The 21,929-nt window shown below is 46.2% G+C and overlaps 2 protein-coding genes across 2 annotated transcripts; one reads left to right on the forward strand and one right to left on the reverse strand.

The window, feature by feature from the left end:
* Positions 1-14,505: 14,505 nt before the first annotated feature.
* LOC123065802 (histone H2B.2-like) lies at positions 14,506-19,308 on the forward strand. The gene is made up of 3 exons (XM_044489017.1): positions 14,506-15,037; position 15,530; positions 18,729-19,308. The coding sequence occupies exons 1-3, from the start codon at positions 14,592-14,594 to the stop codon at positions 19,110-19,112; spliced, it is 831 nt and encodes a 276-aa protein (XP_044344952.1). The 5' UTR covers positions 14,506-14,591; the 3' UTR covers positions 19,113-19,308.
* Positions 19,309-20,236: 928 nt separating this feature from the next.
* On the reverse strand, positions 20,237-21,769 carry LOC123065791 (DNA-binding protein DDB_G0278111). The gene is made up of 6 exons (XM_044489009.1): positions 21,663-21,769; positions 21,511-21,560; positions 21,333-21,397; positions 20,922-21,013; positions 20,758-20,829; positions 20,237-20,510 (listed from the first exon to the last, which is right to left on the reverse strand). Exons 1-6 carry the CDS (start codon positions 21,693-21,695, stop codon positions 20,478-20,480), a joined length of 345 nt encoding a protein of 114 aa, XP_044344944.1. The 5' UTR covers positions 21,696-21,769; the 3' UTR covers positions 20,237-20,477.
* Between the last annotated feature and the right edge of the window lie 160 nt (positions 21,770-21,929).

Below are 21,929 nucleotides of genomic sequence, written 5' to 3' on the forward strand. Positions count from 1 at the left end.
AAGCCACACCTATCCAAACCCTCAACCGGGTTTTCTCGTCCAAACAATTAGGCGGCTTGTTGCCAAACCCTCAAATTTGAGCGGCCAAAGCAACTTCTCCAAAAAATCCTTCTCATGTGACGCCTCCATAACGCTCATAACCATAACCATTAAAACAATAGTAACAAGGAGAACCTTCATGGAAAGACTTTACTTACGGTAGTAGTCTCCTCACAACACTTTATTTTAAGAGAAGTATGAGTTGTGTTAAGTTGAGTAGAGTAGGAACATCACAGAACACCCCCCCTATGTTACCCTGGCATTAATAATAGGTCAATCCAAGTGCCACAAAGCCAATCTCCTCGGTACAACACATTTGCTCGAATGGGTTTGTAGTTATGTCTCTTCCACGTATCTCCAAGGAGGGAAACTGAGATGTGTAGACTTCCTCTGGCCGGGAAGTTGCCATCTAGCCAGAGAGCCTGAGTTGGTAGATGTGCACAGAAAAGTTAGTAGATCCCCGAGGGGAAACAAGTGGTACCACGAGGTGGCAAGGACCCATATCCTCTCTCCTAGGGATTGCATGCGGGGGGGCAGAGATACAGTTAGATGGCCATGCTATAAGTGAGGTTTGTTGGACTAAGAATCCATGGTGTGGGTAAAGTGTATGACCTCTGCAAAGTGTGTGTTGAAACTATTGAATAGCCGAGTCTCCGACAATGGGACACCATTCGCTTTAAGCCACACTATCTTGACCAGGCACCTAATTTCATTTACTTTAAGTTTTTATGCTTTAGTAGAGTAGTATTCACCTTAGTGAGTCGGATGATCGAGAGTCATGGTGGAAGAAGGTCCATTGGATGTTAAATTAGTAGATTAAATTCATGTGGTAGTTATGTTAGCTTTGTTTACACAAGTCTTTGCTTTGTTGCTTTACTTGTGCACCTTGTTCTGCTTGCTTGCCTGGTTTGTTTGTGAGCTTGCGAGTATATTAAAAGTACTCACCTATCTTATCATGCCAGATGCAGGAGAAGCCTAGTAGAAGGACGTTGAGAGAGAGAGAGCTAGATTGTGTCCCAGCAGTGTCCCTTTGGATTGGAGTCCCACTAGTGTCCTACCTTCTGTTGTGACATAACCCCTACCCTACTAGTGTTCCATTAGTCACTAGGCCATAATAATCGAGCACTACCACTCTGATTGTACTACCTTACTAAGCAAGAGTATTGTATTATAACTTCGTGTATCATTTGAGTACTCTATCAGAATGTGGTTATTCTGTACCAAGCTATAGTCATGTTCTAGAAGACATGGATCTCTGGTCTTGAACACAAGAGCCTCCGGTTCTCTGAATCGGGGTGTCACACCCGCTAATTATGCTTTGTGATGATGATGGCCCCAGAATTTGTGTGCCTACGCCTCACAAAAGGGGAAACTTCAAGAGACACAATGCACGTGCCGTGTTGCGATGTCCGACACTTTGGTTTTGAGCCAGCTATAAGAAGGGAAAAGTGGAGGGTTTTCTTCTTCCTCCGCTCTTGCCCATTTCCACCTCTCTGTCTCTAGTCCTCAAACGCGTGCCGCCATCGCAGCAACGCCGCTCGCCTGCTTGATTCCCGTCAGCTTCATCTTCAACATCGACATGGCCAAGAACATGAGCAAGAAGACTGCTTGGGCTTCCAGACAGGACCGACTCACCGGCAGCATAGAGAAGAAGCAGAAGAGGGCCGCTTCCAAAGGAAGCAAGAAACAAGCACGTGAGACCCCCAAGACCACAGGCAAGTGGTTCCCCTTCACGTCCACACAAGACGAGCTTCAAGTCTTCATAGACTAGAAGCTAATGCCGAAGGATCTAGCCCTCCGCGTCCTGGCGGGCAAGGCTCCTTTGGTGCCCCGCGCTGACGAACACATCCTCTGCATGGAATACTTCGGGAGGGGCCTTGGATTTCCCGTCCATGGCTTTGTGCGTGGGATTTTCCATTTCTTCAGTTGCCAACTACATCACATCCCTTCCAACGAGGTTCTCCACATCACCAACTTCATCACCTTCTGTGAGTCTTTCCTTGAGACAACTCATCATTTTGAGTTGTTCCGGTCCTTTTTCCGGGTCCGCGTCCAAATGAATGGCGACGCCGTCTGCGACCTTGTGGTAGCCATCTTGCAGCTCATCCTCGCTCCAAGTTTTCACCATCGATCTCCTGAAATCTATCTGAGAGTGGCACAAATCTTGATTTTACGTGTACGGGCTTGGTGACGACCTACCTGCCTTGTGAATGAGCCCCCGCAGAAACTGCAGCCATGGTCTCCGTTGACCAAGCTATCGCCGGAGGCCAAGTTGCTACGAGACACCACCACCCACCTAAATAAAAGCATACTAACGTGCGGACACATCACAGAGCCAAGGAGCTTGCGACACTATTGGGAGATGCTGACAAGGTCCTGGAGCACCTTTGGCTCGCTCCGCGGGAGGTGGGTGTAGGGGAACGTAGCAATAATTCAAATTTTCTACGTATCACCAAGATCAATCTATGGAGTCATCTAGCAACGAGGGAGGAGTGGATCTACATACCCTTGTAGATCGCGCGCGGAAGCGTTCAAGAGAACGGGGTTGATGGAGTCGTACTCGTCGTGATCCAAATCACCGATGATCCTAGCACCGAACGGACGGCACCTCCGCGTTCAACACACGTACGGAGCAGCGACGTCTCCTCCTTCTTGATCCAGCAAGGGGGGAAGGAGAGGTTGATGGAGATCCAGCAACGCGACGGCGTGGTGGTGGAAGTAGCGGGATTCCAACAGGGCTTCGCCAAGCGCTGCGGGAGGAGGGAGATGTGTCATGGGAGGGAGAGGGAGGCGCCAGGGCTTAGGTTGGTTGCCCTCCCTTCCCCCCACTATATATAGGGCCAAGGGAGAGGGGGGCGCAGCCTTGGCCCTTCCTCCAAGGAAGGGTGCGGCCACGGAGGAGCCCATCCTCCCCAAGGCACCTCGGAGGTGCCTTCCCCCTTTAGGACTCTTCCTTTCCTTATCTCTTGGCGCATGGGCCTCTTGGGGCTGGTGCCCTTGGCCCATACAGGCCAAGGCGCACACCCCTACAGCCCATGTGGCCCCCCGGGGTAGGTGGCCCCACCCGGTGGACCCCCGGGACCCTTCCGGTGGTCCCGGTACAATACCGGTGACCCCGAAACTTGTCCCGATGGCCGAAATAGCACTTCCTATATATAATTCTTTACCTCCGGACCATTCCGGAACTCCTCGTGACGTCCGGGATCTCATCCGGGACTCCGAACAACTTTCGGGTTACCGCATACTAATATCTCTATAACCCTAGCGTCACCGAACCTTAAGTGTGTAGACCCTACGGGTTCGGGAGACATGCAGACATGACCGAGATGACTCTCCGGTCAATAACCAACAGCGGGATCTGGATACCCATGTTGGCTCCCACATGTTCCACGATGATCTCATCGGATGAACCACGATGTCAAGGACTTAATCAATCCCGTATACAATTCCCTTTGTCTATCGGTACGATACTTGCCCGAGATTCGATCGTCGGTATCCCGATACCTTGTTCAATCTCGTTACCGGCAAGTCTCTTTACTCGTTCCGTAACACATCATCCCGTGATCAACTCCTTGATCACATTGTGCACATTATGATGATGTCCTACCGAGTGGGCCCAGAGATACCTCTCCGTTTACACGGAGTGACAAATCCCAGTCTCGATTCGTGCCAACCCAACAGACACTTTCGGAGATACCTGTAGTGTACCTTTATAGCCACCCAGTTACGTTGTGACGTTTGGCACACCCAAAGCACTCCTACGGTATCCGGGAGTTGCACAATCTCATGGTCTAAGGAAATGATACTTGACATTAGAAAAGCTTTAGCATACGAACTACATGATCTTGTGCTAGGCTTAGGATTGGGTCTTTGTCCATCACATCATTCTCCTAATGATGTGATCCCGTTATCAATGACATCCAATGTCCATGGTCAGGAAACCGTAACCATCTATTGATCAACGAGCTAGTCAACTAGAGGCTTACTAGGGACATGGTGTTGTCTATGTATCCACACATGTATCTGAGTTTCCTATCAATACAATTCTAGCATGGATAATAAACGATTATCATGAACAAGGAAATATAATAATAACTAATTTATTATTGCCTCTAGGGCATATTTCCAACAGTCTCCCACTTGCACTAGAGTCAATAATCCAGTTCACATCGATATGTGATTAACACTCAAGGTCACATCCCCATGTGACTAACACCCAAAGAGTTTACTAGAGTCAATAATCTAGTTCACATTACCATGTGATTAACACTCGATGAGTTCTGGGTTTGATCATGTTATGCTTGTGAGAGATGTTATAGTCAACGGGTCTGAATCTTTCAGATCCGTATGTACTTCGCAAATCTCTATGTCATCTTGTAGATGCAGCTACTACGCTATATTTGGAGCCATTTCAAATAACTGTTCTACTTGGAGCTATTCTAAATTGTTGCTCCATTATACGTATCCGGTATCTCTACTCAGAGCTATCCAGATAGGTGTTAAGCTTGCATCGACGTAACTCTTTACGTCGAACTCTTTATCACCTCCATAACCGAGAAACATATCCTTATTCCTCTAAGGATAATTTAGACCGCTATCTGGTGATCTACTCCTAGATTACCTTTGTACCCTCTTGACAGATATGTGGCAAGGCACACATCAGGTGCAGTACTCAGCATGGCATACCGTATAGAGCCTATGACAAAAGCATAGGGGACGACATTCGTCCTTTCTCTTTCTTCTGCCGTGGTCGAGCTTTAAGTCTTAACTTCATACTTTTACAACTCAGGCAAGTACTCCTTCTTTGACTGATCCATCTTGAACCCCTTCAAGATCATGTCAAGGTATGTGCTCATTTGAAAGTACCATTAAGTGTTTTGATCTATCCTTATAGATCTTGATGCTCAATGTTCAAGTAGCTTAATCCAGGCTTTCCATTGAAAAACACTTTCCAAATAACCCTATATGCTTTCCAGAAATTCTACATCATTTCTGATCCATAATATGTCAACAACATATACTCATTAGAAATTCTATAGTGCTCCCACTCACTTCTTTGGAAATACAAGTTTCTCATAAACTTTGTATAAACCCAAAATCTTTGATCATGATCAAAGCATACATTCCAACTCCGAGATGCTTACTCCAGTCCCTAGAAGGATTGCTGGAGCTTTGCATACTTATTAGCATCTTTCAGGATTGACAAAACCTTCCGGTTTGTATCACATACAACCTTTCCTCAAAAAAAAGCATCGAGGAAGCAATGTTTTGACATCCTATCTGCAAGATTTCATAAATAATGCAGTAATCGCTAATATAATTCCAACAGACTCTTAGCATCGCTACGAGTGAGAAAGTCTCATCGTAGTCAACTCCTTGAACTTGTCGAAAAACATCTTAACGACAAGTCGAGCTTTCTTAATGGTGACATTTACCATCATTGTCCGTCTTCCTTTTAAAATCCATCTGTACTCAACAGCCTCACGACCATCGAGCTGTTCTATCAAAGTCTACACTTTGTTTCCATACATGGATCCTCTCTCGGATTTTATGGCCTCGAGCCATTTATCGGAATCCGGGCCCACCATCGCTTCTCCATAGCTCGTAGGTTCATTGTTGTCTAGCAACATGACTTCCAAGACAGGATTACGTACCACTCTGAAGTAGTACGCATCCTTGTCATCCCACGAGGTTTGGTAGTGACTTGATCTGAAGTTTCATGATCACTATCATAAGCTTCCACTTCAATTGGTGTAGGTGCCACAGGAACAACTCCCTGTGCCCTGCCACACACTAGTTGAAGAGACGGTTCAATAACCTCATCAAGTCTCCACCATCCTCCCACTCAATTCTTTCGAGAGAAACTTTTCCTCGAGAAAGGACCCGATTCTAGAAACAATCCCTTATTGCTTTCGGATCTGAGACAGGAGGTATACCCAACTGTTTTGGGTGTCCTATGAAGATGCATTTATCCGCTTTGGGTTCGAGCTTATCAGCCTGAAACTTTTTCACATAAGCTTCGCAGCCCCAAACTTTTAAGAAATGACAGCTTAGGTTTCTCTAAACCATAGTTCATACGGTGTCATCTCATCGGAATTACGTGGTGCCCTTTTAAAGTGAATGTGGTTGTCTCTAATGCCTAACCCATAAACTATCGTGGTAATTCGATAAGAGACATCATGGTATGCATCATATCCAATAGGGTGCAGTTATGATGTTCGGACACACCATCACACTACGGTGTTCCAGGCTGTATTAGTTGTGAAACAATTTCCACAATGTCTTAATTCTGTGCCAAACTCGTAATTCAGATATTCATCTCTATGATCATATCATAGATCTTTTATCCTCTTGTCACGACGATCTTTCAACTTCACCCTGAAATTACTTGAACCTTTCAATAATTCAGACTCGTGATTCATCAAGTAAATATACTCAACATCTACTCAAATCATCTGTGAAGTAAGAACATAACGATATCCACTACATGCCTCAGCACTCATTGGACTGCACACATCAAAATGTATTACTTCCAACAAGTTGCTTTCTAGTTCCATTTTACTGAAAACGAGGCTTTCAGTCATCTTGCCCATGTGGTATGATTTGCATGTCTCAAGTGATTCAAAATCAAGTGAGTACAAACGATCCATCTGTATAGAGTTTCTTCATGCATATCTACCAACAAACATGGTTCGCATGTCTCAATCCTTTCAAAAATGAGTGAGTCCAAAGATCCATCAACATGGAGCTTCTTCATGCGTTTTATACCGATATGACTTAAGTGGCAGTGCCACAAGTAGGTGGTACTATCATTACTATCTTATATCTTTTGGCATGAACATGTGTATCACTATGATCGAGATTCAATGAACCATTCATTTTAGGTGCAAGACCATTGAAGGTATTATTCAAATAAATAGAGTAACCATTATTCTCCTTAAATGAATAACCGTATTGCGATAGACATAATCCAATCATGTCTATGCTCAACGCAAACACCAATCTCGATGGTAGAGGGAGCGTGCGATGCTTGATCATATCAACATTGGAAACACTTCCAACACATATCGTCAGCTCACCTTTAGCTAGTCTCCGTTTATTTCGTAGCTATTATTTCGAGTTACTAACACTTAGCAACTGAACCGGTATCTAATACCCTGGTGCTACTAGGAGTACTAGTAAAGTACACATCAACACAATGTATATCCAATATACTTCTATCGACCTTGCCAGCCTTCTTATCTACCAAGTATCTAGGGTAATTCTGCTCCAGTGGCTATTCCCCTTATTACAGAAGCACTTAGTCTCGGGTTTGGGTTCAACCTTGGGTTTCTTCACTAGAGCAGCAGCTGAATTGCCGTTTCATGAAGTATCCCTTCATGCCCTTGCCCTTCTTGAAACTAGTGGTTTCACCAACCATCAACAATTGATGCTCCTTCTTGATTTCTACTTTTGTGGTGTCAAACATCGCGAATATCTCAAGGATCATCATATATGTACCTGATATATTATAGTTCATCATGAAGCTCTAGTAGCTTGGTGGTAATGACTTCGGAGAAACATCACTATCTCATTTGGAAGATCAACTCCCACTTAATTCAAATGATTGTTGTACTCAGACAATCTGAGCACAAGCTCAACAATTGAGCTTTTTTCCCTTAGTTTGCAGGCTAAGAAAAATCGTCGGAGGTCTTATACCTCTTGACGTGGGCACGAGCCTGAAATCCCAATTTCAGCCCTCGAAACATCTCATATGTTTCGCGATGTTTCAAAACGTCTTCGGTGCCTCAACTCTAAGCCGTTTAACTGAACTATCACGTAGTTATCAAAATGTGTATGTCAGATGTTCGCAACATCCATAGACAACGTTCGAGGTTCAGCACACTGAGCGGTGCATTAAGGACATAAGCCTTCTATGAAGCAATTAGGACAAACCTCAGTTTACGGACCTAGTCTGCATAATTACTACTATCAACTTTCAACTAAATTTTCTCTAGGAACATATCTAAACAGTAGAACTGAAGCGCGAGCTACGACATAATTTGCGAAGACCTTTTGACTATGTTCAGGATAATTAAGTTCATCTTGTGAACTCCCACTCAGATAGACATCCCTCTAGTCATCTAAGTGATTACATGATCCGAGTCAACTAGGCCGTGTCCGATCATCACGTGAGACGGACTAGTCATCATCGGTGAACATCTTCATGTTGATCGTATCTACCATACGACTCATGCTCGACCTTTCGGTCTCTTGTGTTCTGAGGCCATGTCTGTACATGCTAGGCTCGTCAAGTCAACCTAAGTGTTTCGCGTGTGTAAATCTGTCTTACACCCGTTGTATGTGAACGTTAGAATCTAACACCCGATCATCACGTGGTGCTTCGAAACAACGAACTGTCGCAACGGTGCACAGTTAGGGGGAACACTTTCTTGAAATTATTATGAGGGATCATCTTATTTACTACCGTCGTTCTAAGTAAACAAGATGCATAAACATGATAAACATCACATGCAATCAAATAGTGACATGATATGGCCATCATCACTTTGCTCCTCTTGATCTCCATCTTCGGGGCTCCATGATCATCATCGTCACCGGCATGACACCATGATCTCCATCATCATGATCTCTATCATCGTGTCTTCATGAAGTTGTCTCGTCAACTATTACTTCTACTACTACAGCTAACGGTTAGCAATAAAGTAAAGTAATTACATGACGTTTATGTTGACACGCAGGTCATAAATAAATTAAGACAACTCCTATGGCTCCTGCCGGTTGTCATACTCATCGACATGCAAGTCGTGATTCCTATTACAAGAACATGATCAATCTCATACATCACATATATCATTCATCACATCCTTTTGGCCATATCACATCACATAGCATACCCTGCAAAAACAAGTTAGACGTCCTCTAATTGTTGTTTGCATGTTTTACGTGGCTGCTATGGGTTTCTAGCAAGAACGTTTCTTACCTACGCAAAAACCACAACGTGATATGCCAATTGCTATTTACCCTTCATAAGGACCCTTTTCATCGAATCCGATCCGACTAAAGTGGGAGAGACAGACACCCGCTAGCCACCTTATGCAACTAGTGCATGTCAGTCGGTGGAACCAGTCTCACGTAAGAGTACGTGTAAGGTCGGTCCGGGCCGCTTCATCCCACAATGCCACCGAATCAAGATTGGACTAGTAACGGTAAGCATATTGAACAAAATCAACGCCCACAACTACTTTGTGTTCTACTCGTGCATAGAAACTACGCATAGACCTAGCTCATGATGCCACTGTTGGGGAACGTAGCAATAATTCAAATTTTCTACGTATCACCAAGATCAATCTATGTAGTCATCTAGCAACGAGGGAGGAGTGGATCTACATACCCTTGTAGATCGCGCGCGGAAGCGTTCAAGAGAACGGGGTTGATGGAGTCGTACTCGTCGTGATCCAAATCACCGATGATCCTAGCGCCGAACGGACGGCACCTCCGCGTTCAACACAGGTACGGAGCAGCGACGTCTCCTCCTTCTTGATCCAGCAAGGGGTAAGGAGAGGTTGATGGAGATCCAGCAGCACGACGGCGTGGTGGTGGAAGTAGCGGGATTCCAACAGGGCTTCGCCAAGCGCTGCGGGAGGAGGGAGATGTGTCATGGGAGGGAGAGGGAGGCGCCAGGGCTTAGGTTTGGTTGCCCTCCCTTCCCCCCACTATATATAGGGCCAAGGGAGAGGGGAAGGCGCAGCCGGCCCTTCCTCCAAGGAAGGGTGCGGCCAGGGAGGAGTCCATCCTCCCCAAGGCACCTCGGAGGTGCCTTCCCCCTTTAGGACTCTTCCTTTCCTTATCTCTTGGCGCATGGGCCTCTTGGGGCTGGTGCCCTTGGCCCATACAGGCCAAGGCGCACACCCCTACAACCCATGTGGCCCCCGGGGTAGGTGGCCCCACCCGGTGGACCCCCGGGACCCTTCCAGTGGTCCCGGTACAATACCGGTGACCCCGAAACTTGTCCCGATGGCCGAAATAGCACTTCCTATATATAATTCTTTACCTCCGGACCATTCCGGAACTCCTCGTGATGTCCAGGATCTCATCCGGGACTCCGAACAACTTTCAGGTTACCGCATACTAATATCTCTATAACCCTAGCATCACCGAACCTTAAATGTGTAGACCCTACGGGTTCGGGAGACATGCAGACATGACCGAGATGACTCTCCGGTCAATAACTAACAGCGGGATCTGGATACCCATGTTGGCTCCCACATGTTCCACGATGATCTCATCGGATGAACCACGATGTCAAGGACTTAATCAATCCCGTATACAATTCCCTTTGTCTATCGGTACGATACTTGCCCGAGATTCGATCGTCGGTATCCCGATACCTTGTTCAATCTCGTTACCGGCAAGTCTCTTTACTCGTTCCGTAACACATCATCCCGTGATCAACTCCTTGATCACATTGTGCACATTATGATGATGTCCTACCGAGTGGGCCCAGAGATACCTCTCCGTTTACACGGAGTGACAAATCCCAGTCTCGATTCGTGCCAACCCAACAGACACTTTCGGAGATACCTGTAGTGTACCTTTATAGCCACCCAGTTACGTTGTGACGTTTGGCACACCCAAAGCACTCCTACGGTATCCGGGAGTTGCACAATCTCATGGTCTAAGGAAATGATACTTGACATTAGAAAAGCTTTAGCATACGAACTACATGATCTTGTGCTAGGCTTAGGATTGGGTCTTTGTCCATCACATCATTCTCCTAATGATGTGATCCCGTTATCAATGACATCCAATGTCCATGGTCAGGAAACCGTAACCATCTATTGATCAACGAGCTAGTCAACTAGAGGCTTACTAGGGACATGGTGTTGTCTATGTATCCACACATGTATCTGAGTTTCCTATCAATACAATTCTAGCATGGATAATAAACGATTATCATGAACAAGGAAATATAATAATAACTAATTTATTATTGCCTCTAGGGCATATTTCCAACAGTGGGTCTCTCGGTAGAGCCCTGTTTTAAGGTAAACTTTATGCCCCTTAAGTGGTAGTAGCCCTCGAGACGGAGTACAGCTGCACCGGTGGAGTCATACTTGGTCTTTGTAAGTTTTGCAGTTATTCAGATAGTTGTGTGGATGCTTGTCGCTTGCTGCACGCTCTTCTTGAGACGAGCTGTGACCTCGAGACCAAGGTTGCTGACCTGCAGAAGCAAATGGATTCTGAGTGCCAAGGTGTCGATGGCCTGCATAGTTTGTGTGATAGCGCCATATGTGAGTGCCACCCCCGCTTCTTTATGTTATTTTAGCTTGGTATATACCCCTTGAAGTTTTTTGGTCTTGAACCTTGAATTATTTTCCCTTTATAGCCCCTAAGGAGTCCAATGCCATCCCCCGTGATCTTAGCGAGGCCACTAAGGCTTGCACGGAGGCTGAGGAGGCCATGTGGATTGCAAAGGGCAAGCTGGATGACATGTTGTCGATGAAGCGTGACCTAGAGGCCTCCCTTATAAAGGACTAGGAAGCCTACCGCACCCTCCGCGACGATCTGCAGGGTGGCAAGGATCACTAGGGCGCGCTTGGCTGGGAGCTTGAGGCTCTGAAGACGAAGCATGCACATCATACTTCCTTGGACCAGGGACACGAAGAGAAGGTTGTGTGCCTCTAGAAGGATAATGAGGAGATGTCTTTGAACCTGGAGGAGGTGCAGAAGCATTGCCGAGACCTGGTGGTCGCAACTAAAGGTAAGTGGTTGTCTTTACTATCCTTCTTATTCCTATTGGGTGAAATCATGTCTCCTGTGTTTTGGTACCCACGTGTCGCGGATCCACTCACTGACATTCAAGACGACGATGTGGAGGCCGGCTCGCAGCGACGACGGAGAGGATGCGCGGTGCGCTTTGGGGTGCCGTTGGCATGCTCTTTCATGGCAACCTTTGGCTCCGCTCCAACCTTGAGTGTGTGCTATCTTTGATTGTGTAGTCCGTATAGCAGTTGGAGGATTAGCTCTACTTTGCGGTGTTCGAAGGAGCCTGCTCGGTTTTTGCTGGTGTGCAACCACACCATCCCCACATGAATCTATGGCCACTGGTGCGCACCGTGCCTAGAAGCTGTGACCCTAAAACGATCACGTCAGCAAAATCAAAGTCATACAAGACCAAAGCCATGCCTAGGTGGAGGGAGAAAAAACCCGAAGCAATGAAGACAACAATTGAAGATATGCAACACTAATCATCGGCGCCAACTATCTCTTGATAACGAAAGGACCACATGAAGGGTTCTCCCAAAGCAACATCTCCAGGAAGGGAACGACGCACAAGTGTCGCCGTCGCCGTATCCAACCACCAAAAGTCGGATCATGGTTGCACCATGAAGATCAAATCCGAGCAATGCCATCATCATGGTAACAACGCAAACACCACCCCCATTGCTAGGTATTACCAACTAGGACCAGAGCAAACTTTTCACTCCGTAGCTCAAGACTGGGTACTCGAGTAGTGCCGCCAGTCGAAGTCAACTTATTTTGTCTCCTTGACTTGCCTCGATCCCAATAGTTGCATATGGGCATGGTCCTTATGGTGTGCGATGACCATCTCCACACAGGTAGACCGAAGGGACTTGATAACCCATAAGTATAGGGAATCACAACAGTTTTCGAGGGTAGAGTATTCAATCCAAATTTATTGATTCGACACAAGGGGAGCCAAAGAATATTCTCAAGTTTTAGCAGTTGGGTTGTCAATTCAACCACACCTGAAATACTTAATATCTGCAGCAAGTTATTTAGTAGCAAAGTAGTATGGAAGTAACGGTAACGATAGCAAAAGTAACAGTAGCAGTTTTGTAGCAATTGTAATAGTGGCAACGACAAAGTAACGTAGCAAAGATCAATATGTGAAAAGCTCATAGGCAATGGATCAATGATGGATAATTATGTCGGATGTCATTCATTATGTAGCAGTCATAACCTAGGGTAACACAGAACTATCTCCAGTTCATCAATATAATGTAGGCATGTATTCTATAGTAATATGTGCTTATGGAAAAGAACTTGCATGCCATCTTTTGTCCTACCCTCCCGTGGCAGCAAGGTCCTAATGGAAACTAAGGGATATCATGCCTCCTTTTAATAGAGACCCTGTACTATCCTCACAAGTGCCAACTGAGGCTGATCTGCTAAGACGACAACACCACTCAGAACCACCATCTTCACCGTCCTCGCTTATGAACACGGATTATACAGATTTCCATCCCAGGTGACCACCATTTGGCTGATGATCGCCGAGCAAAATGTTGGCCGGATTCATGTCACCACCCAACCTTGTGCCCTGAGCCCAAGGGGAAGGTCACCATGACCGCCCTTCCTCGTTGGAGATGCGGGAGTCAGTTGTGATAATTGCGCTTGGACAACGCCACAACCTGCCACGCCCTGACGCCAAATAGCCATCCCAAGGGCAATGACCATGGCATGAGCGCACTCCCAGATTGGATCTCCGTTGGGCTGCCCCAGATGGAGGATTCCACATGAGGCTCCACATGAGGCGGCCATACGGACGAGTGGGAGCAGATCTTCATTCCATGGCAGGGAAGAGGAGCGGTTTATGTGCTCCTCCCAAGGAATTGACGGTGCCGTAGGTGGCTGCTTCCTTTGGTGACCATGGCATTCATGAGTGACGGTGGGAAGCACATTGGTGCCGGTCTAGCCACACAACTGCCGAATTGAGCCCCACGTGGAGCACCGCTGCCCGTCGCTGCAACTTCCACCTTCACAAACATCCAAGCAGCCATACGCACCTCGCCGAACGCCGTCCACATCGGCACGAGAATGGAACCCTACCACCGCCCTTAGCCACACGGGTGAGCCCGACGGCGGCAAGGGGAGGCGCACGGGAAACCTCCGGTAAAAAGGGATCCGAGTCGCTGCCCGAGTTGCTCACGCGGACGACGCGGGGGCCATTCATTTCGGAGCTGCCTCTCTTCTTTTGTGAGCTTACTGTTCTCAATCCTTCCAGAATGTTAATATCTCTATGAACGTACAATATATCCCGCAAAAGGAAAACGTACAATATAAATACCAACATTAATAAGCCCTTTATTTACAATGAACGAGTAGACGGTATTTTTCCTTTCAAAAAAGTATCACGCTTGGCCTGCATCGACTCCAGGCCAAGATGTACAAGCACACACATGGCTGATGGCCTACGATCCGATAGTGATCAAGGACCCAAGTGCAGTACCCGGAGAACCACAGAATTCCCGCCAGCCACGGAGAATTTCCAGCTGCCCACCATTTCGCCCACGTCATCGATCCGCGCCTTAGCGCATCCGGCCCGTCCATCCCGAGCAGCATCGAACGGTCGATATCACTTCACCGTATCGATCCGTGGCACCGGCCTCTCCACCAATCAGGGCGCACCTCCTCCCCACCATATAATCTCGCCGCCCCCAGCCTCATTTCACATCTGCAATTCCCCACCTCCGAGCGAAACACCTCTCCCTCACTCTCACCTCCGAGAAGCTCCAGCGGCAGCCATGGCCCCAAAGGCAGACAAGAAGCCGGCGGCCGAGAACAAGGTGGAGAAGGCGGCGGAGAAGACCCCCGCGGGGAAGAAGCCCAAGGCCGAGAAGCGGCTGCCGGCAGGCAAGACGGCGTCCAAGGAGGCCGGCGGCGAGGGGAAGACCCGGGGCAGGAAGAAGGGCAGCAAGGCGAAGAAGGGCGTGGAGACGTACAAGATCTACATCTTCAAGGTGCTGAAGCAGGTGCACCCCGACATCGGCATCTCCTCCAAGGCCATGTCCATCATGAACTCCTTCATCAACGACATCTTCGAGAAGCTCGCCGGCGAGTCGGCCAAGCTCGCGAGGTACAACAAGAAGCCCACCATCACCTCTAGGGAGATCCAGACCTCCGTCCGCCTCGTCCTCCCCGGCGAGCTCGCCAAGCACGCCGTCTCCGAGGGCACCAAGGCCGTCACCAAGTTCACATCCTCCTAGACTGACGACGCGCCGCTTGTTGTGACAGATGTAGTTGGCTGCTGTTAGTCGCTGACTCTGCTTATGTATCTGCAAGTAGTGGTAGGAGTGGTCGTATGTGTGCCAACGCTTCGTTGGCTAGTTGGTTGTCAGAACTGAAGTTGCTAATCTATCTGAATGTTACTGTTTCAAGTAGTACTTTTGCTGAATTTCATGGGAAACGCTGAATGCTTGCTGTCGCCTCGTTGGTAGTAAGAACTGAATTCTGTGGTGCAAACCGAGATTCAGAAATAGTGATGCATTTCTTAACCAACCTCTGGCAAGTTTGTGCTTTCATTTCGTAACAATGCAAGTCTGTTTGCAGATTCTTGATCCTCCATTATGTTCTATTTCTGCATTAGGTCCAGAGCCTAGTCTTGTTCATATCTACTCCTTAAGCTTCGATTAAGAAGTCCAAATACAAGCGAGGGATGCAGATGAAGGAACTGGACAGACAGGGTGTAGTAGGGAGAATCATGTAAACCACTGGGTGGCAGACATCACAAGAAGAACTCGTACATATTAATACAATTATCTGATGACAGGCTTTGATAAATCGGCCACAACAATTGGATGGTGTTGCAGAGAGTTTCAGGGGTAGAAGCTACACATGAACTCTTATCAATAAACCCCCCGAATAATATACAGATCATATACAACCTAAGACCAATCAAATAGTTTGTCAGGTTTTGGTAATTGTTGAATCAAGCACCAAACGCCGCTGCACCCATTCGCTCGCACAGCAAGCTTAAAAAAAATATGAGACCAACCCAAGGGCTAATCCTTGTTGGCTTTTCTTTATAGCAGAGAAAAGCCGTGAGCACCGCGTGTCACCGGGACTCGAACTCGGGTGGGCTGGCAGCAACCTCAGCTGCCCAGCCAACGGGTCGACGCCCCGTCCTTGCTCGCACAGCAAGCTTACCAACTAGTCATTGTCGCCAAGGACGTTGTGACGCTTCTGATTCTGTTAAACATACTAGAGTTAGCATGAAAGGCAAAGGGGGATAAAGCTGACTGCACTTTTGGTGGATATTTTGTAGATGCCTAGCCATTTGTTGCACTGTAAGAATCACAAATGCAGAGAACTTTGCACCTCAGATCATATCGGGTTTTAATGAAGCTAGCCTAAACCCACTACTGGAAGCAAAGTAAATTTCCTTATGTGCAGTGACTCTACTGGCATTTTGGTTTGTTTGCCTGTGTGGGTGTTGATTTGCTTCAGAAGTGAGATAAGCCTTTCTTCAGACACCTACAGACCAGCAAATGCAATGTTTTTAGAGTATGATAGGATTGAACATTCTGTAGACTTTTCAAATTGTCGCAAAGTAAAAGAACTTCCTCACTAGTAGCCCCAAGGGCCGGTTTAATCATCATGTTAAGCCGAGACTTTAAATATCAGGATTCAACTTTGCATGTGTAGTCCCTAAGGGCCGATTTAAACTTGTCAAGTTAAAACGGGACTTACATTATTGATAACTCAACATTTCAATAATCTTGACAAATCGGATCATTTCACCCAAGTCATCAGATAAATTCATATTTCAAAAGAGCAATAGGCATTAGCCCTCAAGTGCCAAGGATAATACTTGTATTGTGCTTGGGACTTTAAAAATTTGTCTTAAAAAAGCAATATGCATTAGCCCCCAAGTGCCAAGGATAATACTTGTATTGTGCTTGTGACTTCAACACTAATCATACTCATAATATCTTTCCATGTTTGCTTATATCAGAGGCTGAATTGACTGAGAAGGACTCGCATCTCAATGATCTGAAGGCCAACATTAAAACTCAACAATCTGAGACATCCAAGGCCAAATTAGAACTGAAGGTTGCTTTAAAGAATATTGAACAGTTTAAACAAAACTTGAACACTGACAAAAACGGCTGGAAGACCGAAAAACGGCTCTATTGAAGAGAGCTGAAGCCACGCTTAAACCGACGACTGATGAACTAGAAATTATTATGCATTATAGTGGTATTTATTATAAACCCGTCTTTCATTGACTTATTTTGTATGTCGCAAGTTCATTATTTCGTGTCACGTAGCTAATAACTTATTCTCTTTAACAAATATGTTGCTATTATGCGTATCCGTTCCGAATCGAGCAAACATCCGATATATGTCCATATTCAAGTAGCACCTGCTCCGTATTTGTATCATATAACATTCATATTCGCATTTGTATCTATTTTTATGAAAACGTTAATGGGAAGAAGACTATTTTTCAAGAGTTCATAAATTACGTACCATAATTTTATAGAATGCAGAGAATATGTTACAAGAAATGTCGGAAGCAAAACAAGCTAAGCTACCCGCAATCATCCGCACCCACTAGAATATTATAGGCTACTGTCTCATAAAGATTTCAAAAAACACCTAGCTCCTGCCGATCTCCAAGCCCGAACCTCATCAAGAATGTGGTTTACGAATTGAGGGATATTATGTTGCTGCGTCACATTTCCAAACATCCTCGCTCTTTCTTTGCTTCCACAAGCTCCAAGCGATAAGAATAACTAGTGAATCAAAACTCTTTCTGATTGGTTTCAGCAAAGCTTGGCCCGCACGATGCCACCACTCCTCCAGGTTGTCCTCCGCTTTGGGGATGCCGACATGGACAACTAAAGCAGTGAAATATGCTTGCCACGCCTGTCGTGTATAAACACATTGCATAAGTATGTGATCGAGAGTATCCTCTTCCTGGCAGCAAGTGAAGCAATTGGAGGTAGCATTTTGTAGCCCATGCCGGAATCGATGGTCGGAGGTCCAAACTCGGTATTGAATAGCAAGTCAAATGAAGATTTTGCATTTAAGCGGCACCAAGCTTTTTCAAATATAGTGAGCAGTGGGCAAAGGAATCATGCCCTAGCATAGCATTTTGTAGGTAGATTGCGCCGAGTATTGTCCAGTCGAACTCCACCTCCATGAGAAAACATCCGGAATAGCACTATTTAGTTGTATGTTCCTGACGACAGACCAAAGGTTCAAGAATTGTTGTAGACCTTGCGGACCGGCACCCACGTGGAAGAACACTATTCAATTTGCATCCGGTCCGTTTTCAGTAGGCCTATTCATGAGCAGCCCGACCCGACGAGCCTGACCCGAAAGCTCGACATCCGGTCTAGGCATGGGCTCGACTTTTTCGTCCGAAGCCCGAACAAAGGCCGAATGAGTTTTAAATAATTGATTTAATTTAAGAATCGGTATTGTACTATATTTAAATAAACTGAAAGTAATAATACTTTAAATAGGAAGTGTACTTTTTTAGGCAAAAATAAGAAGTGTACTGTTCAGGCCGGATACGGGTTTGGGATTCTTGCTTCGGGCTTTGTCAAGCCCGGCCCATCCAGAGGGCATGATCTGGTTCTAGGAAGAATGGTCGCTTTGCAGTTGGGGAGTGTGTCCACGTCATTGATCCGAGGCACTCACCCCTCCACCAATCAGCGCCCACCTCTCCTCCCCTATAAAACCCAGCACCCACCCCGCTCCATTCCCCACACCATCTCAGTCCCCACCTTTCCCCTCCAGCAAACTCACACAACCCACCACCGAAGCTCCCAACCCCACCCGAAGCGGCAGCCATGGCCCCCAAGGCAGACAAGAAGCCGGCGGCCGAGAACAAGGTGGAGAAGGCGGCGGAGAAGACCCCCGCGGGGAAGAAGCCCAAGGCCGAGAAGCGGCTGCCGGCGGGCAAGACGGCGTCCAAGGAGGCCGGCGGCGAGGCCAAGACCCGGGGCAGGAAGAAGGGCAGCAAGGCCAAGAAGGGCGTGGAGACGTACAAGATCTACATCTTCAAGGTGCTGAAGCAGGTGCACCCCGACATCGGCATCTCCTCCAAGGCCATGTCCATCATGAACTCCTTCATCAACGACATCTTCGAGAAGCTCGCCGGGGAGTCGGCCAAGCTCGCCCGCTACAACAAGAAGCCCACCATCACCTCCAGGGAGATCCAGACCTCCGTCCGCCTCGTCCTCCCCGGGGAGCTCGCCAAGCACGCCGTCTCCGAGGGCACCAAGGCCGTCACCAAGTTCACATCCTCCTAGACTGACGGCGTGCAGTTGGTTTCTGCATCTGCATCTGTACTCTTGACTCTGCTTATCTATCTATCTGCAAGTAGTGGTGGTGGTAGTAGTACCTGTGCTGGGTGATTGCCAACGCTTTGTTGGCCCGTTGGTTGTAAGAGCTGAAGTTGCTGCTTTGGCAAACTGAAATCTATCTAGAACTGAAGTTGTGGTCCTATATCTGTATTAGTGATCTTGTCTGGCCATTTGTATTTTGGTTGCTGAACTCTGGTTATCTGCAACCAGTGCTGCTACTGAATTTCTTGGAATTTGGTAGTTGTAAGAACTGAATTCAGTGGTGCAAACCGAGATTGAGAAATAATTATGCATCAGGGAGTTGATTTTACCAGTAGGTTCTTGAGCTAGTCCATGCCATGTCTGTGATTTCATATATCGTAGCAATGTAATTTGTGTTTCCAGATTCCTGATCCTACACCGGTAGGTTCTGCTTCTGCATTAGGCGCAGAACCCAGTCTTGTTCAATCGGCTGTGCTTAATTTCCAGGCTCCGGCGGTGCTCTATAGTTAGATGCTGGCGTGCGTTCTGACGATGTTATCATATCGCAAGAATTGTGCTAGCATTGCAATCAGTGTTTTTGGTTTCAAATTCCCCGGATACCAAAACCTTGGGCAGTTTGCAACTAGAGTGTGCTTGGATTCAAATCTGGTTCCAAGCTGCTGCGGCACGAAGGACGTCGGGGTGAAATGCACATGAAAAACCCGATACAGAATATTTTGCTTTACCTGTCTGTTCTGTTATTCTTGGATTGCACTTATTTTCCTTACATCATACCTTCAATTAAACACTACAAGGCCAATATAGGGCATGTGGATACATACGCATAAACAGGAGTGATGCAGTCGGAAAACTACATCAACGATATCTCACGTTGTCACTGACGGAAAATCATGCAATCCACTTAGTGTAGTAGCAAGCCGAAGTAGGCATCACATTGCACAGGCGTAGTAGGGAGGGCCGTGTAATCACTGAGTCGCAGACATCACGTTGGACATGAAGAACTTAGGAGCAAGCTGAGGCAGACATCACATTGCACATGAATAACTCAGGAGCAAGCTGAGACAGACATCACATTGCACCGGAGGAACTCATACAGACTAACATTATCTGATAGAACTTGATAAATCGACCACAACAACTCAAAGGTTTCGCAAAGAGTTTCAGGGGTAGAAGTGACGCATCCAACAGTTATCAATGAAAAACCCCACCAAATAATATCCAGATCATATACAACCCAAGACCAATCAAATAGTTTGTCAGGTTTTGACGGTTGTTGAATCAAGCAACAGACGCCGCTGCACCCATTCGCTAGTACATCAAGCTTACCAACTAGTCATCGTCGTCAAAGCGACGCCTCTGAATCTGTTGAACATACTAGAGTTAGCATGGACGGCAAAGGGGGATAAAGCTGACTGCGTTTTAGTTGGATAGTTTTCAGATGAAGAGAACTTTGCACCTCACACGATATGGAATTCTAATGAAGCTTAAGCCTAAACCCACTACTGTGCAAGCAAAGTAGATTTTCTTGAATGTAATGAACTCTCTTTATGCAACTATATGTCTTATGTTAAGAATTGATACAAGGCACAACAAGTACTGATGTACGCACCGTCACTTTGGTTTGTTTGCTTGTGTGGGTGTTGATTTGCTCCAGAAGTGAGATAAGCCTTTCTTCAGACACCTGCAGACAAGCAAATGCAATGTTGTTACAAGCAAGTTCTACCAAATATGTTGACATACGAGAGAAATGGCACATATCTATTATGGTATTACCTTTTCAGATATTCCACCAGTTTGTGCAGCTCTCAGCAGAACATCCTCCACTCCTCTTGCTTTATCAGGCTTGACCAAAGCTATGCGGGAGACTGCCAATTTTACAGAGTACAGATGTATTAAATTACATTTTCCGCTTAAATTATGCCACTTCAAAGCAGACTCATGGTTATTTCCCAGCCTGGCGTCATCTCTAATTAGAATATTTACTCCCTAAAAGAAAACTACTTGAAGAACCGCAGGAAATTTTCTGAAACACCTAAACGTTTTCCATATTGCTTAGTGGTAGACTGTTAAGTAATTGAACCTCTCAGTTGTTAAGAAAAGCAAGTACTCTGGCTCGAATTATTTGGCTGTAAATAAAAAAACAACCATCATACACAACAGAAATGGCATTAACAGGGAACTTACTTCTTTCTCTAGCTTCAGAAGACAGTATCTGAGCAAGCATCATCTGCCGGCGTTCCTCAGCTTCCCTGGTTGAGTTTGAGATACAAAGTCAGCTCAGTGTCTCCTAAAGCTTCACATGACATAGCGTAAGATGGAGGATAAGATAATCATGGGAATATGGTGGATAATAAGACCATACAGCTTTGCATCTTCCTGAGCCTTTTGTTGCCCTGCATTTTGTGGGCTTGCCTATAATTATGAAGTTAATCATTACATTCCAGTCAGTCAATCAAGAAAATGCACTTTTTTTCAGTACAGATTCAACTTTCACCATGCACTTAAGTAACTTACCGCACCACCACGCTGTCCCATTAGCTCTTGCATTCGCCTCTGCCTGATGGCCTCCAACTCTGGGTCATGGTCAGCCTACCAAGAAAAATATCGGTTTCAAATAGATGGTATGTATTAGACCAATATAACAGTACCACAATTAAAACATATCAATGCACCCAGCTGGTCTAGATTCCACATGGGATTAAGCTTGCATGCAAATTTCAACAGTATATATACTTCGTCCAAAAACAGTAAATTTTTGCCTCTTTAGTGCGGGAAATCAAG

This window comes from Triticum aestivum, chromosome 1A, assembly GCF_018294505.1.
Source record: "Triticum aestivum cultivar Chinese Spring chromosome 1A, IWGSC CS RefSeq v2.1, whole genome shotgun sequence".
Taxonomy (NCBI): Eukaryota; Viridiplantae; Streptophyta; class Magnoliopsida; order Poales; family Poaceae; genus Triticum; species Triticum aestivum.

Coding starts and splice junctions, on each gene's coding strand:
- LOC123065802 (XM_044489017.1), top strand. CDS start 14,592: ATGGCCCCAAAGGCAGACAAGAAGCCGGCGGCCGAGAACAAGGTGGAG.
- LOC123065791 (XM_044489009.1), bottom strand. CDS start 21,695: ATGCAAGAGCTAATGGGACAGCGTGGTGGTGCG. Junction 21,014..21,332: donor TTCTGAAGCTAGAGAAAGAA/GTAAGTTCCCTG, acceptor TAAAATTGGCAG/TCTCCCGCATAGCTTTGGTC. Junction 20,830..20,921: donor CTGGTGGAATATCTGAAAAG/GTAATACCATAA, acceptor GCTTGTCTGCAG/GTGTCTGAAGAAAGGCTTAT.